The 17,169-nt window shown below is 48.9% G+C and overlaps 1 protein-coding gene and 1 pseudogene across 2 annotated transcripts; both read right to left on the bottom strand.

Annotated features, from left to right (window-relative positions):
* Positions 1 to 1,524: 1,524 nt before the first annotated feature.
* LOC308163371 (glycerol-3-phosphate acyltransferase 4-like) lies at positions 1,525 to 16,909 on the bottom strand (annotated as a pseudogene). The gene is made up of 12 exons: positions 16,754 to 16,909; positions 15,453 to 15,522; positions 15,026 to 15,320; positions 13,899 to 13,973; positions 13,683 to 13,772; positions 8,187 to 8,280; positions 7,718 to 7,833; positions 7,546 to 7,601; positions 7,319 to 7,404; positions 2,051 to 2,179; positions 1,797 to 1,876; positions 1,525 to 1,699 (listed from the first exon to the last, which is right to left on the bottom strand). The product of its transcript is annotated as a glycerol-3-phosphate acyltransferase 4-like (transcript).
* On the bottom strand, positions 3,454 to 4,635 carry LOC308163373 (CDKN2AIP N-terminal-like protein). Its single transcript, XM_080537562.1, has 3 exons — positions 4,407 to 4,635; positions 3,787 to 3,895; positions 3,454 to 3,584 (listed from the first exon to the last, which is right to left on the bottom strand). The coding sequence occupies exons 1-3, from the start codon at positions 4,616 to 4,618 to the stop codon at positions 3,579 to 3,581; spliced, it is 327 nt and encodes a 108-aa protein (XP_080393688.1). The 5' UTR covers positions 4,619 to 4,635; the 3' UTR covers positions 3,454 to 3,578.
* Positions 16,910 to 17,169: the final 260 nt, after the last annotated feature.

Here is a 17,169-nt window from a genome sequence, read left to right as displayed (position 1 = left end):
AAATAGATCTGATACATGAGAAAGGTCAAAGGTCGAAGATGGTGCCAAAATATCTCCAAATGGCCTAAACATATAGGTGTCCGCCTAAACATACCTGTACTAAAACAGGTACAAAGTTGCATTTGCTCACATTACTAGCATCGACTTTGGCACAAGTACTAATAAGACCCTGGAGTACTGATTCCTAGATGATTTGGGCTTCGTTATCAGGTTTCCAAGGTGATATTCACTGTAAAAGCTGTCGTTTTTTTAGGCGGAGACTGAATTTGAGATGTTTTATAATGTTCTAGCTCTATTTGCTCTGACACAGTAACATAGATTTTGATTCCGACACTTCTACAGCCACCCCACAGGTGTTAGCTTTCATTTGATAGCAATATCATTATGAAGGCCCTTGTGATTGTGGAGATATTCTATATTCACTGTGGGCATGTCATTTCGAGCAGAAAACCAGAAAAATTAGGTGGATAAGAAGAGGTTATTAAGCTCCTGCATGAGGGCTGACGAGTTGGCGATGTTTACTTTCCTGCTGGCTAGGTGTTGTGTTGTTACTTTGGCCAGATCATCATCAAAAAATCGAACAAGGACATTGAGGATTTTGTCCATGTTAAGATTAGTAGCTTCGTCGATATTCATTGAAAATGTTGCTTTTTTTAGCTTTTCACACAGCCGTTTTTTTAAATTCCGGGGCAAGGCCATGTGCGTTTAAATAGCTGGCGTGCTTATTGGAAACGGACAGCTTTGTCAGTGCATTTTTATCTTGTGATAGCGTCTTGCACAAATCGACGAGTGGCTGAGCCACTGTGAAAGACAGATCATGTTCAGCTATAAACGCACACACTCGGATCTTTTGCTCGCAAACACGGTCGGTCATTGAAGATGAAGTGGTACCTGTAGCCGTCGCTCCCGGCAAGGTTGTAGTATGACCAAGCGCTCGAACCGAAGCTTGGTGACCGGGATCTGAGGCATGTCGAGCAATAACCTTCTTCCCACTACTATACTATATACTATACTATGTATATATACTATAGTATATACTATACTCCCGTAGACGAGTTTCTTTGAGCACGGCGTACAGAAACAAGCACCCGGCTCCCTCAGTTTGAGGCACCACGTCCCATAAGGCTTCCCCTCACTACTCTCCTCTATCCATGCCCAGCGCCATTTATTCCTTACTCTTCGTTCTAGTATAACTGTGTCTTCGCCAGGTTTGAGAAACTTGGCTTCCATTTTAATAGACTAAAGTTAGCGAGATAGCGGGCTGCTAAAAGCGAACGTCTCTACAAGCTAACATTACACTCATTCAAACTTCTTAAGGCCCGCCCCACTACTCTGCCTCCGATTGGCTAGAAGTCGTTGGTTGGCTTGAGCAATGTGATACCATTGGTAGGCGGAACTGTCTCTTTGCTGAAGATGACTCTTTAAATTACGATGTAAACAAATAGCGTGTGATATATATATACAGTATATATATTTATTTATTTTAAATTCCCCCGCGCCGGAAATCCGGCACCGTGCCGGAGAACTTTAAGCCCTGTTGAGTTGTTCCTGCTCCTCTGCTTCCTGTTCCTGTGGTCCATCTTCAAGAAGCCTATCTTCACTAAGGTCCTCCTGGTCCCCAACCAGCACCTTGCTGTACAGCTTCTGCTGCTCCTCTTTAAAGGTGTCTTTCACCTTAGCTCTCTTCAGCCCTCCATCCCTGAGAGAGCAGACAAACACATCAATAAATGCAAGGGAAGGCAAATCCCAAAGTGTGTGTGTGTGTGTGTGTGTGTGTGTGTGTCTTCAAAACTCACCAAAGCAGGTCCACTAGCCCTCCCTGTGTGGCGATGGCTGCTTTCACTCTGTTGGCAAACTGCACAGCATCCTCTCCCTCCTTAACAGAGAAACACATGAAAAGGAATTAGTCTGAACATGAGTCAACATGGACTCTCATCTACAGCAGTGTTCAGTGTTGACTTATCTCAATCGCTCCTGAACTAGAAGTCCTTATTAACCCAAAAAAGTATCACACAGGCCAACAACCTCAGGTGTACATGACAGGTCTCACCTCTCTCCTCATGGGCGGCAGGTACCAGACGCTACAGACGATGGCCCAGCTGCTCATCATCCTCAGCAAGTAGTTCACCATTCCAAACTTACTGCTGTTCCAGAACGCATCGCCGAACCGAGGGTCGTACTGTCACACAGAGCAGGACACAGGTTAGAGTGTTAGAACACATCGGATCAGAAAGAAAGATATGCGTCGTGCATACAAGATGGCTGTGGCTCAAAAGAGGAGAGCCTAGCCATAGCTAGTTAGCCATCTGGACACAAGATGGGGTTTGATCAGCCCCGGCTGGGTCACCTGGAGGAGGGTGTATGATGTTGAAAGACCCGAAACGCCCGATGATTCCAGGAACATCACTGAAGATGTGTCCAGAGGCATCAGTAGATGTATGTACACAGCAAGTCAAAACTAAAAACCCATCTTTTTAATATTGCCTTTAAATGAAAAAACAATTAAATTATGATTATATGATTGGAGCACTTTGAGCTGCAACCTTTGCAGGAAAAGCGCTATATAAATAAAAAGTTGTTATTATTATTATTATTATTAAGTCATACTTGCTCTGATTGTGATGAATAATTGTTTCACTTCCTGGAGGTGGAAGTGCATCTTGTACATTCTGTACTGTAATTGTACTGTGTGTCTCTCTGGATAAGAGCATCTGCTTAACGACTGAGACGTAACATCAGTGACTACAGCAGCAGAGCTCCTGTGGGTCAGTTGTTAGAGCACGGTGCTATTCTAACAATGCTTCGGTTGTGGCCTCGACCCGTGGGGACCATATATACTGACAAACATATGCACTCACAGCAATTTGGATAAAAACGTCAGCTAAATGGCGTATATACACGATAGGGTGGGAGGAGACCAGACTACAGCAACATTCTGCCCGACCCATGTATGACTTCACTTGATGTTAACCACTGATGACACCCCCAACCATTTATTTGTTATTGTTTAAATGTGAGGCAATCATTTGCTGTTAACCCAAGACAACAACAGTAGTTACCACAAAACCATTTGTACGTGCATTCCTTCTAAATGTTGACACCCCCAATTAATTGTTTAGACATGGAAGACATCAATCAATAGAAGTCCAAATATTTTAATGTATAAAATATTACAAAAGTTCCAACTTATGTGACATGGGTTAAAAATACATCACGTCTAAACAAGCCACAGACATAACAGCTAAATGAATCATCAACTTAAAATAATCAGTCAGACAGTCAGAGGATGGGGGCTGGGGCATAACATGACAGCTCCAATCTTCCATGCTGTGAACTGGCTTGGCATCCCAAAGCTGTCAGGGAAGGAAGGAGGGAAGGAGGGAGGGAGGGAGGGAAGGAGGGAGGGAGGGAAGGAGGGAGGGAGGGAGGGAAGGAGGGAGGGAGGGAGGGAAGGAGGGAGGGAGGGAGGGAGGGAGGGAGGGAGGGAGGGAGGGAGGGAGGGAGGGAGGGAGGGAGGGAGGGAGGGAAGGAGGGAGGGAAGGAGGGAAGGAGGGAAGGAAGGAGAGAGGGAGAGACGATCAACACTGTGGAGGAAAGGAAAGAGAAGGGAAAACGCAAAGTGAGGGCAATGTCTCAACACTGTTCATTCTGTTCACTAGCCTCCTTTCCTCAGAAACTATGGAGGTTAGTGAAATGGAAAGGGATAAAGAGGACAAACATATTTTGAAAATCGTAGCTACCGGTACATCCATTGCTTTAAAAGTTGTAGAGAGTAAAAAAACGTACCTTCTGTTTTTTTGCCATGATCTCACCCCTGGTTTTAAAAACGGGGGCATCCTCCACCACTATTCCATCAGCCATCTCCCTCACTTTCTCTAGGAGGTCTTGGTGGTATCTGAGGGAAGGAGGGGGAGAGAGAGAGAGAGAGAGAGAGAGAGAGAGAGAGAGAGATGGGGAGGGAGAGAGAGAGATGGGGAGGGAGAGAGAGAGGGGGAGAGAGAGAGAGATGGGGAGGGAGAGAGAGAGGGGGAGAGAGAGACAGAGAGAGAGGGAGAGAGAGAGGGGGGGGAGAGAAAGAGAGAGAGATGGGGGGGAGAGAGAGAGAGAGAGGGGGGAGAGAGAGAGAGGGGGGAGAGAGAGAGAGGGGGGAGAGAGGGAGGGGGGGAGAGAGGGAGGGGGAGAGAGAGGGGGGAGAGAGAGGGGGGAGAGAGGGAGGGGGGGAGAGAGGGAGGGGGGGAGAGAGGGAGGGGGAGAGACAAAGAGGGAGAGAGAAAGAGGGGGAGAAAGGTAGAGAAAGAAGAGGGAGAGACCATTATTTTCATTCCATACACACTAGCCTCCCACAAGCCATGTAAACAGTTGAGTGAGTCACAGACAGTCAACACGTGTGTTTGTTGTGTTCTCACCGGCAGCCCATGAACACGTTGTTGGCCCACACCATGCTCAGCGCCAGGAGTTTGTCTATGTGCGGATCCTCATAGTCGTTTATGTTCCGGAACAGGAACTCCCTCCTGGCCGTCCAGTGTTTCTCACTCTCCGAAACGCCGCGATATGCATCTACGATATCGGCTAGATGTCTGTTCTGTTCAATAAACTCTTGGATATCTCCTTCAGCCATTTCGACAACAGAAGACAAACCACGCACTACTTCCTTAACACGAAGTGCGCAGGTGCAGAGAGAGGAAGTAGGAGGAAGTAGGCGCGTAAGGAGTACTTATTACAGCGCCATCTTGTGGTTAAAAAAAGAAAACATTTGGACGTTTCTGTCAGTGTAGTAGTGGATTAAGTGGGGTCTTCTTTTAAATTGCTGGATTGAGTGGACAAATAAGAAATTAATGGGAGCTTCCCGTCTTACTCAGAGATGTAGGCGTGGTGGCTAAACCCTGAACACAATGGATTGAATAGGCGGGTAATCCCTAATGCAACCCTATTCACCAAAATAAACAAGTTGGCTAAACTGAGGTTACTTGGGTTTAGCCTCCACTACAGGTCTTTATGGAAAAGGAGGTATTCAGTGTTGATGATTTGCTGGTTCAAGCCCAACTTTGGCTATCCCCTCCCCACTCAATTTCAACATCCAATTTGTAACTTTCCATTTTGTCTATGTGCCTGTTATAACTTATAACCTTGAAAATATCTCTCTTACCTTTTTATATAATTTATCATAATAATTTTTCGCCCCCCCCCCCCCCAAAAAAAAAAGATAAAATAGCTGTATACATTTGTGACTCCACAGCACAGGAGGCACCACAGAAGCAACAATAAATCAACAGTTTGGGACATATCAAAAGATGATATCCTCCTCAACACCCCTGACTCTTTGAGGGTTGAAGGTAGCAGGTAGCTCCCATTACAGTTCTAGAGCAAGCTTTTAACCAGATGGAAAAAAACCTTCAAAGGGAGAGTTTCAGGCTACAGAAACTTCCAGAAACCCATTGACACCTCTCTGGCTTCTTCTTCTCCGTTTGACCAGGACCGTCGGGGGGCTTTGCAGCCCTGCCAGCAGCCACATCAAACAGGAACCTCTGTTCTACGCTCTCCCCCCCCCCCCCCCGTGCAGAGAGATCTGAGAAAAGGCGGCCTTTGGCTTGTTTTGACATGAAGTCATTGATATGCTGTAGGATCCCAGTGGCGTGCACACGGAGTAGGTGTTTGACAGACCACCCTCCTTGTCTTGAGTCTCATAAGAACAGGTTACAACAACCACCTCCTGACAGACAGGAATGGGACGGCGAATGAGGGCCGTCGTCGTGTCACAAAACGTGTCGAGTATGACTTGTGTTGCTATGTAAAGGCCTGTGGGGTATGTTATGTTATGTGAGGGGTATATGTGAGGGGTTAGTGGTGGCCTCGGCGATCGTGATGTTGAACTGGCGATCCGAAGGTCATGAGTTCAAATTCCACCTGGGAACGCCGCCACTAGTGTCCACTTGAGTGACCCCTAAGATATTCCAGGGAGACTGTCCCTGTTATCTCTAATTATAAATCACATTGGTTAAAATGTGTCTGCTAAAAATGTAGATTGGGTTATGTTATGTAATGTAAGGGTATGACCCCCCCCCACATACTGATGTCTCCCTGCCCCCCCCCCCCCCCCGCTATTGACAGTGTCTAGACTTTGAGATGATTGACGACGGAACATGTGGGGGTCTTCTGTGAATCTTAAGTCGTTCACAACCAATGAAACCCTCAAATTATTCCGGTCCAAAAAAACAAAAAACACCCACATTGTTTTCTCATAAGTATCGAGGGAAACTTTGCCTCTCTTTTTCTCTCTTTTGCAGTGTCAAGTTTTGCGGTGTCAAGTGCTGCTGTGGGTGATTTCCAGAGCAACGTAACAACATACAGATTCACTCTCCCTACAGAAAAGGATTATCCCTGTTTGAGTTCCAAACACGCTTGCTTTACAAAGCATCCTTCAAAGTCAAAGCACTCTTTTTTGCACACCTCGTTTGCCAGCATTCCTACATCCAGACGTTTCCAGAGAGTAAAAGTATGATGTTTAGGAACACAATGTCCTGTTCTGCTCCTGTCAGTGTGGGTGTGCCTCAGTCTACTCATTACAAGGGGGAATCCCAGTAGATTTCCCAACACAGACACACACACACACACACACACACACACACACACACACACACATCCAATCCACATTGATCCCCCCCACACACACACACTTTCAATCTCAATCAGAAATATCAGCATTCATCTTCAGTATGTTATGTAAGGGAAGCCTTCAACCTATATAAGTCATTTTATTGAGTGAAATAAACCATTAAACCCCCCCCCCCGGTGCTCAGCATGAAATATATACTGATGCTGGAATAATAATACAGCGTTCCAAGAGCCCTGGCAACAAATATTTGTGATGACTCATCTAATGTATGCTTAGTCAGGAGAAAAACTCAAATTGGTTGCCACGGAGACAACAACAGGTAGGCCTTTAAGCAGATCTCGGATACCCTGGGGATGAGCCAATGGACAAGGACCTTTATCACACACCAGGAAGTGCTTTATACCAGAAGGTCTATGCAGCTATAGGTCTATAGGTCTATCAGTGGGACTGTACAGTCAGCGATTGATTAACCTGGACTGTGGACTGAACACAGACATACGGTACATTAAAACAAGACACTTGATTGATGAATATGACTAGCACAATTAGCTATATGTATTTCCTACTAGAGGATCATTGTTGGCCATCTTTGGTTTATAAGTAATGCACTTTGCAAGGTAGAATGTTATCAACAAGTGTCTTGAACGACAACATGTTGCCAGCGTGGTAGATGTGGACAGCCCTTCAGAGAGGACGAGTTCCTACCTTGATTGCCACGGGGTAGAAAGTGCAGCCGAACCCAAAGCTGCCCCTCTTGAACATCATCACCGAGGTGTTGTTGATGCAAGTACCTACGTGGAAAATATATCAATGACATGCCATCATTTGCATTAGACATTAGCACAGTGAAACAGACATAGCTTACAATCATCTATGCTGACAATCTATGCAATGTATTAACTATTCCCAAGTCCCAACCTCACCATACTAACCCTCTGGGAAGATGAGAATAGGCAGTTTAGTTTTGACTGCCACATGGTCACTAAGCCTGAAATAAAAAATAAAAATAAACTCTTAGTCAATACTTTTTAAGTCCCTTTAACAATAGTCTGAGAATGACAAATTGTGTGTGTGGTGTTTCTCAACAATCAGCCGCAGTGTTACCTTTTGGCCACATGGTGTCTGTCTTTGACTTGAGATCGCTCAAACCAGATGTGGGGGCAGGATTTCACCATGGCTCTCTGGACGACCCCCATAAGCCCTCCGTGTGCCTAACCAACCTGAAGAAGAAGGTTCACACTCAGCTTCATAACAACACAACTCCAGATGTGGGTGACACATTTACAATAATATGCTGTCCATATGATACCACATGTAGCAGAGGTGATTTGGAATCCCTGCCTGTAACCTCTAAGCCTAGATATACATGTACCACGAGGATGTCCTCTTGGTATACTGCTTTACATCTGTGGTATCCATGCAAGAGGTCCCCAGTTCAAACCCTGCCAGTGGCACACACATGATGCTAACCATGCCCATAGGATTCATACACAACTTATAAGAAAGTCACCCCTTATTAGGGTTAGGGTTAGGGTATCAACACTAGACAGTTTCATCCTGGGAATATCCATACCATAGCATAGCAGCCATCATTGGCCAAGATGATGACATCAATGGGAGTTGTGTGATTGGCCACACAGATGCCTCCATTCTTAGGTTTGTTCTCACTGTGGACAGAGCAAATGGACTGAATGATAGGCTACAAAGCAACCAACAATCCGTGAGTACCCTGTAGCATCCTTAGTTTTCTTCTTGTGGCTCTATACTGTACTCCAAAATGTTGGATTTGAAAATCAAACAATTACTATTAGGTCAAAGTAGGGATTCTCCGTTTTTATTTGAGTATCCATGTAGGCTAAATAATATGGTTTTGTGGTGATTCACATTAAGAGACATTCACCAAGAAGGGTTTGTACCTTTAAGAGTGGGGGTTAAAGGGGCAAGGGTTTCCGGTTCCGGGTGAGTTATTGTGGTTGTCACTGAGAGTGTATGTTAGCATGTAGCAGAAGTGAGAGAAGTAAACATCCTCGACTCCAACCTACGTCTGTCGTCTCTTTGTTGCACTTCCCACATTGGTGACCCTGACGAAAGCGAACGAGATGTCTGTCAACGAGAACGCCGGTAACGCCGCCGCGTTGCCCACAGCGCCCGCACCGGACTATGCTATACGCTGCAACCGTCAAGCTGCCCGACTTTTGGCAGCAGAACCCACGGCCGTGGTTTCACCACATAGAAGCCCAATTCCGGCTGAGAGGGATAACGCAGGATGGGACTAAATATTTCCATGTGGTGTCTGCGTTAGATGCTTCGACAACGGCGCGCGCGATGAGCTGTCAGAATTAGAGAAAGCAGACCGCCTGCTGTCACTCAATGGCCTCGGCGACGGCAAACCGTCGGAGTTGATGGAGAGAATGTTGTCGGTGCTGGGATCAGCTGATCCCTCGTTCTTGTTTACACACATTTTCCTGCGGCAGCTCCCGGCGCCTGTGCGCACAGCACTGGCCAGTTCCCCCCTCTCCTCCACCAAGGATTATCGTTCTCTGGCTGCGGAGGCCGACAGGGTGTACCTCGCTAACCGGCAGCAGTTTATCCATGCGCTGCTGCCCCACCCAGACCACTTGACCCCACCTCCACCCCTGGAGGACTATACAGACACCGCGGCCGCGGTGACGGCCCGCCGCCAAGCCGACGACGGGCTCTGTTACTACCATGCAAGGTTTGGGTCCAAGGCCAAGCAGTGTCGCAAGCCATGCAGTTTCAGGGTACAGGGAAACGCCAGGGCCGGCGCTCATTAGCGGCTATGGGCGCCGGCCGTGACTGCAAGCTGTTGTTCGTCGCCGACTCCTTATCTGGCCGGCGGTTGCTGGTCGACTCAGGCGCTCAACGCAGCATCCTGCCAGCGCAGGCAGTGGACACCATGGCCGGCGGACACGGCCCCCAGATGGACGCCGCTAATGGCACACCCATACGAACATTTGGCATCAGGTATGTGGAAGTGTGTTTTGGCGGGCGCCGTTTCGGCTGGGACTTTGTTATGGCTGCTGTATCCACGCCACTTCTGGGCGCGGACTTCCTCTGTGCTTTTAACCTGCTGGTGGATATTAAGAACTGTCGCCTGATCGATGCCCTCTCTTTTGCTTCGTACCCCTGTACGCTGGGGGGGGCGGGAGCGCTTTGCCTGGCAAACACGCTGGCCACCGGGGATCCATATCAACGCCTGCTCGCCGGTTTCCCTGACCTCACTACACCCACGTTCTCAGCGGAGGTGGCTAAGCACGGCGTAGAGCACCATATCACCACCGTGGGCCCCCCAGTCTATGCCCGGGCCCGACGCCTCGACGCGGCCAAGCTTGCAATCGCCAGAGGGGAGTTTTCGACCATGGAGCGACTTGGCATCGTGCGCCGCTCAAAGAGCCCGTGGGCTTCCCCCCTACATATGGTGACTAAGGCCGACGGGGGTTGGCGCCCCTGCGGCGATTTCCGTCGCCTGAATAACGCCACAACCCCCGACCGGTACCCCGTTCCACACATACAGGACTTCTCTGCCCACCTGGCGGGGGCCGTCATTTTTTCCAAGGTGGACCTGGTGCGCGGGTACCACCAGGTGCCGGTCCATCCGCAGGATGTGCCAAAGACGGCTGTCATCACACCCTTTGGACTTTTCGAGTTTCTGCGAATGCCTTTTGGCCTCAAAGGGGCGGCGCAGACGTTTCAGCGCCTGATGGACTCTGTGCTCCGAGACATGCCATTCATGTTTGTTTACCTGGATGACATTCTGGTGGCCAGCGCGTCCATGGAGGAGCACATGACACATCTCCGGCAGTTGTTTGAGCGGCTCAGGGCCCACGGCCTCATTGTAAACCCAGCCAAGTGCCAGTTCGGGCAGTCATCCATCACCTTCCTCGGACACCATGTCGCTCCGCAGGGAGCCGCCCCTCTTCCCGCCAGAGTGGAGGCCATCACCAGTTTCCCCCGTCCCCGCACGATACAGTCTCTACAAGAGTTCCTGGGCATGGTGAATTTTTACAACCGTTTTATTCCCCATGCCGCCCACCTCATGCGTCCCTTGTACGAGACCCTGCGGGGAAAAGGGCCCAAGGACGTGTTGGACTGGTCCCCGGAGATGGACAAGGCTTTCGGGGCTGCTAAGAACGCGCTGGCTAACGCTGCTCTACTGGCGCACCCGTCTCCCACGGCCCCGGTCGCCCTCACGACGGACGCCTCTGACTATGCAGTGGGGGCGGTGTGCGAGCAGTGGGTGAACGGGGCTTGGCAGCCGCTGGCCTTCTTCAGCAAACAGCTCCGCGACAACGAGCGCAAGTACAGCACCTTTGACAGGGAACTGCTGGGTCTTTTCCTGGCCACCAGACACTTTAGATTCCTGTTAGAGGGCCGCCAGTTCACCGCCTTCGTGGACCACAAGCCACTGACATTCTCCATGGCCAAGACCTCGGAGCCATGGTCTGGGCGTCAGCAGCGTCAGCTCTCGGCGATCTCCGAGTTCACCACGGACATCCAGCACTTGGCGGGCAAGGACAACTTCGTCGCCGACTGCCTCTCACGGGCGGTCGTCGGGTCTGTTCACTTAGGACTCGACTATGCCGCCATGGCGGCGGACCAAGCCGCAGACTCTGACATTCAGGCCTACCGGGTCGCTCCTACTGCACTGCAGCTGGAGGACGTGGTGTTCGACGCGGCCAAAGCCACTCTCCTCTGCGACGTCTCCACCGGCCAACCACGTCCTATGGTGCCGGCTGCCTGGCGGCGCAGGGTTTTCAACACCATCCACGGCCTTTCCCACCCGGGGGTGAAAGCCTCGGCTAAATTGGTGGGGATTAAGTTTGTTTGGCCTGGCCTCCGGAGGGACGTTAGAACCTGGGCTGGCTCGTGTGTGGCATGTCAGCGCACTAAGGTGCACCGCCATACCAAAGCCCCTTTGGCACCGTTTGTGGTGCCAGAGAGGCGTTTTGACCACGTGCATGTGGACCTGGTAGGCCCCCTGCCCCTGTCTCACGGATATACCTACCTCCTCACCATGGTGGACCGGACCACCAGGTGGCCAGAAGCTGTTCCCCTGGCCTCTACTACGGCAGCGGAGGTGGCCCGGGCGTTCATTGGGTGCTGGGTGGCCCGCTTTGGCACACCAGGTGACATCACGAGCGACAGGGGCCCCCAGTTCACCTCGGAGCTCTGGACTACGGTTGCTGAGCACCTGGGGGTGAAGATCCACCGCACTACGGCGTACCACCCGCAGGGCAATGGACTTTGTGAGCGGTTCCATCGGGACATGAAGGCCGCTCTTCGGGCCAGCCTGATGGACAGTGGCTGGGTGGACCGCCTCCCGTGGGTCATGCTCGGTCTTCGCTCTGCCCCCAAAGAGGATCTCCAGGCCTCGTCCGCCGAGCTGGTGTATGGCCAGCCACTGCGGGTTCCTGGGGAGTTTCTTCCAGAGGCTGCAGCTCCCTGGTCGGCCGCCTCTCATAGAACTGTGTTCCGGGGCATTGTGAATGACCTCGTCCCCATTCCGACATCACGTCACTGCCTCCCACAGTCCTACGTCCCCAGGGACCTGCCATTGGCTAAGTACGTGTTCATCCGACACGACAGCCATCGGGCTCCACTGCGGCCCCCCTACGACGGGCCCTTCCGTGTCCTGGAGGCGGGCGCTAAGCACTTTGTGGTGGACATGGGGGGCAGGTCAGAGCGGGTCGCTATAGACCGTCTCAAGCCTGCTCACTTGAACATTGACGAGCCAGTTCAGTTGGCCCTACCCCCGCGGCGGGGGCGGCCCCCTACCCCAACCTCTGTCCCTGCCCCAACCTCTGTCCCTGTCCCAACCTCTGTCCCTGCCCCAGTCCCTTCCATGGCCCGGGCTCCAGCTCCAGCTCCAGTTCCAGCTCCAGTTCCAGTTCTCACCCTTAATCCCCCTCCTGCAAAGCGCAGCCGTTTCGGCCGCTTGATCCGCCCCCCGCCACGTTAACTGTAGTACTGTTCATGGATTGCCTGTTCAGTTGGACTTTTAATGGTTATCTTGGTTTTTTGTACCTTCTGGGTTGGTGAATTCTGGGGGGGCCTGTGTGGTGATTCACATTAAGAGACATTCACCAAGAAGGGTTTGTACCTTTAAGAGTGGGGGTTAAAGGGGCAAGGGTTTCCGGTTCCGGGTGAGTTATTGTGGTTGTCACTGAGAGTGTATGTTAGCATGTAGCAGAAGTGAGAGAAGTAAACATCCTCGACTCCAACCTACGTCTGTCGTCTCTTTGTTGCACTTCCCACAGTTTCACTATTTAGAAATCACAATACATTTTATAAATTGTTAAATCACCAAGAGTAATGGAACAATGGCTTGACAGGTGTTTCTGCTAAGTCAGGTGTGTTCCATCACATCATTTGCACAGGCATAACAGAGCTATCACTGTGTAGTATTGATTCTAGGCTTTGTGTTTGCCTTTGGAGTCTGCTATTGGTGTGTCAACATGAGGACCAAAGAGGTGTCAATGAAAGTCAAGGAAGCCATTATTAGGCTGAAAAATCTGAAAACAACTATAAGAAACATAGCCAAAATCTTACACTTGCCAAAATCAACAGATTGTAACATAATTCAAAAGAAAAATCTTGTGGGGTCAATGAGTCACAGACTTCCGGCAGTTATTGCATGCAAAGGATTGTCAACCAAATACTAAACATCAGTGCTTAATTTGGACATTATATGAATCTGTCCCTATGGTACCATGAAATACAGTAGGAGGACTATGTATAAAACATTTTGTAATTTCTAAATGGTGAAACCAATGTACACAAATACTATGAAAAATAAGATACTGTCTACTTAACCTAATAATTGTTTGATTTCAAACCAAACCTTTTGAAACAGAAGTAGTATATAGCCAAAAGAAGAAAAAGTGCTTCACTATCCCATTACACTGTCTCACTGTATGTCATGCTCTGAGCTCAGCACAAGGTGGGTATTAAGTCACTGAATAGAATAAGTGAGAGCTCTCCTGAAGTTGCTGTGTGTTTCTGTTGTGCCAGAGCCCTCACCTGCCAGTGAGTATTTGGTATACAGTACCTGTGGTGGTAAGTGATGATGGCGGTGAGGGCTCTCACACAGATGCGGAAACACATCAGATGAACTTTCTCACTGAGGTATGTCCTCAACCTGAGGAGAGAACACACTGGGAATAAGCCTTTCACTCACAGAGAAACCTGCCATAAGAACAGTACACCTTGTTCTGTATAAAGTATGTCAGTCTGGGTGTATTCTAGGAAAGTGTTGGAAACTTACTTGCCGTTTGAAAAAAAGCCCAATATAGTAGTCAGGACCAAGAACAGACCAACACTAATGGCAGCCAGAGTCACCCTGTAGAAGAATGAATTGAATCTGAATGTTAATCTTGTCCACCACAGTGGTACATCAACCTACTGAACAGCATGAGAGAACTACGTTGCTGTGTCATAACATAGCCTTGTCCAGAGCGGTTCACTTATTCTTCATAAGGACATCCTCTTATTCACTGTTCTCATAAACTCATCTCATTCTCGTAACTTGTGGCGTACGAGTCCAACACCAAAACAAAAGCTCTTTATTCAATTTCTTAGACTGTCATAGAAGTTTCCTGAACTGGCCTGACCCTCTCTGGCCTGAGCCTCTCTGTCCTGATACTCTCTGACCTGACCCTCTCTGTCCTGACCCTCTCTGACCTGATACTCTCTGACCTGGCCCTCTCTGTCCTGACCCTCTCTGTCCTGACCCTCTCTGTCCTGACCCTCTCACTCTCTGGCCTGAGCCTCTCTGTCCTGACCCTCTCTGACCTGATACTCTCTGTCCTGACCCTCTCTGTCCGGACCCTCTCACTCTCTGTCCTGACCCTCTCTGTCCTGACCCTCTCACTCTCTGGCCTGACCCTCTCTGTCCTGACCCTCTCTGACCTGATACTCTCTGTCCTGACCCTCTCTGACCTGACCCTCTCTGACCTGATACTCTCTGTCCTGACCCTCTCTGTCCTGACCCTCTCTTACCTGACCCTCTCTGACCTGATACTCTCTGTCCTGACCCTCTCTGTCCTGACCCTCTCTGGCCTGAGCCTCTCTGTCCTGACCCTCTCTGACCTGATACTCTCTGTCCTGACCCTCTCTGTCCTGACCCTCTCACTCTCTGGCCTGAGCCTCTCTGTCCTGACCCTCTCTGACCTGATACTCTCTGTCCTGACCCTCTCTGTCCTGACCCTCTCTGACCTGACCCTCTCTGTCCTGATACTCTCTGGCCTGAGCCTCTCTGACCTGATACTCTCTGTCCTGACCCTCTCTGTCCTGACCCTCTCTGTCCTGACCCTCTCTGACCTGACCCTCTCTGGCCTGAGCCTCTCTGGCCTGAGCCTCTCTGGCCTGATACTCTCTGACCTGAGCCCTGACCTGACTGGCAGCAGAAAGCCGTAGCGTATGAGGAGGCCCAGGCCCCAGAGCACGCTGAGCCTCAGGCTGATGTGGCGGAAGTTGTAGTTGCTGCGAGTCAGCAGGTTCCAGGACTCCAGCTCCTCGGCTGAGAAGCGCTTGGTCACCTCGTCGTCCACGATGCTCTCCACTCCGCGCCGGCAGAAGTAAAAGATGTCAGCCATCTCAAACTCAGGCTCAGAGTCCAGACCGCTGCCAGTCCCTCGGATCGCCTGGATCTCCTGCTCCAAAGAGGAGGGCTCTTTAGCAATGATACCTGAGAGAGATGGAGAGAGGGAGAGAGATGGAGAGAGGGAGGGACAGAGAGATAGACATATAGAAAGATTAAAGTTGCTGACCGTGAACAATTCCCATAAGTGAAAGAGACTACTGATATCAAAGCCTTTACCATTGCTATAGGGTTTATGCAGATGTTGATTCTTCTCTTTTGCTACTCTCTCCATATGCAGAGTGGCCCACTAAAAAGATACGGTAATATTAATATAATTTCATTATTAGAATGAAACAAGAAATGTGTGGACACTGACTAACTGTCATCAAGCAATGCATTACATTTCCACTTTTGTGCTACCACAGAACTGACATCACCTCACATGCCAATCAATTAGTCTTTTATGGGGCAGAGATTAGCAATCAACATAATTTCAGATGGCCAACTCCAGTAGTTGTGGGTTAACACACTTCACTCAATGTTATGTAATAACAGAATACTGGGAGGACAGCAGACTGTACGTCTAGATGTAATATCCCTGCCTAAATGATTTCCTCGCCAACTTGCCACATCTAATTAACTAATGTTTGTTTTTCTTTGAAAGAACCACAATCCTTTGTTAGAATGAGGTAGTAGATGATAATAATTATTGTATCCATGAAATGCCCAACACCACATCAGTGAATTGATCTACAGTAAGATGGCCTGAGGCATACCATATGTGTGGGTGGTGCTGCAATCCTAGAAACTGTTCAACAGCAGCAGGGAGGAATTGTGAAATGTAGTGCAGAAAAGTCAGCCCATACAGCAGGGAACACTGTCGAATGTCTAATGCAACAGGTTGGTGTCTGATCATGTGTTAAGGGCAGACACAACCGGACCAAGCCCTTGAAAATCCAGGGGCCAATCTTTTTTTTTTTTTACATTGAATCCAGATCCCTAATTAATCCTCATTAATTTGTTGATACTCTATTCTCATTCTTCCGATGTGCATTAATGTGATGTTGTGCTCTAGATAAAGGTTCTGTTCAAATAAAACATAATTGTCACCAGGTTAACTCAGAGTTCACCATTAATGTCTAATGTTCACATGCATCGTTAGCAACACGTAGACTCGATGTAATGGACCATGTTTAAACTCCTCATGTTTTCTTCTAACTTGAAAGCATGGTAATACCACTGGGTAGTCTTAATGGAATCTAGGATCCAACATGATCAAGGGTCTGTCACACAGGGATGAGCAAATCATTATCGATCATAAAAAATATTTTGGAGTCAGATATAACGTAATGATAACTTGTGTTAGTTGGTCATGTGACCACTAGTGTGTAGAGTCTTCTTTATAATGTCCCTGAAGTTGTCTTTATTCGTAACCCGTCCAGTCCTTTCTCCATCCTTGAAGTAGGTGAACTGTCCTATATCAAAGATAATTCAAGACAGACATTGAGTTGAGTCTGTGTCTGACCAGGTGAATTCACCTCAAAGACCTTGAGAAGGGTCTTCATGTAGAGTCTCCGGATCCCAAAGGAAACACCAAGGATAGCTGGCACAACGATGAAGACCAACCACACAGTTAGGGAGATGCCAAGGAACATGCACAGTAGGTTATCAACGGGGAAGACGAACCAGTCCATGTTGGCACAGTTGGGGGGTTAAGTGCAGCAGGGTAGTGAAGGTTGGAGGATAGCTAGACCGTGTTGCATTATAGCCTCAGCTTTTGAAGCCTGTTAGGGGCTGTTAGAAAAATACATTATGTCTGTTAGAAATATAATTTTTGCCCAATATCTTTCATTATAGAGATGCAGCAACGTTAGAGCAGAGAGTATCCACTTCACAGCTCTCATCTGTATCCAAGCACCTGCAATAGGAATAGGAACATTACTTCATTATGCGG

Source organism: Nansenia antarctica (assembly GCF_963989245.1).
Source record: "Nansenia antarctica genome assembly, chromosome: 8".
In the NCBI taxonomy this organism is placed as follows: domain Eukaryota; kingdom Metazoa; phylum Chordata; class Actinopteri; order Argentiniformes; family Microstomatidae; genus Nansenia; species Nansenia antarctica.
The sequence above is the reverse complement of the archived record's forward strand: the minus strand, read 5'-3'. Positions and strand labels throughout refer to the sequence as shown.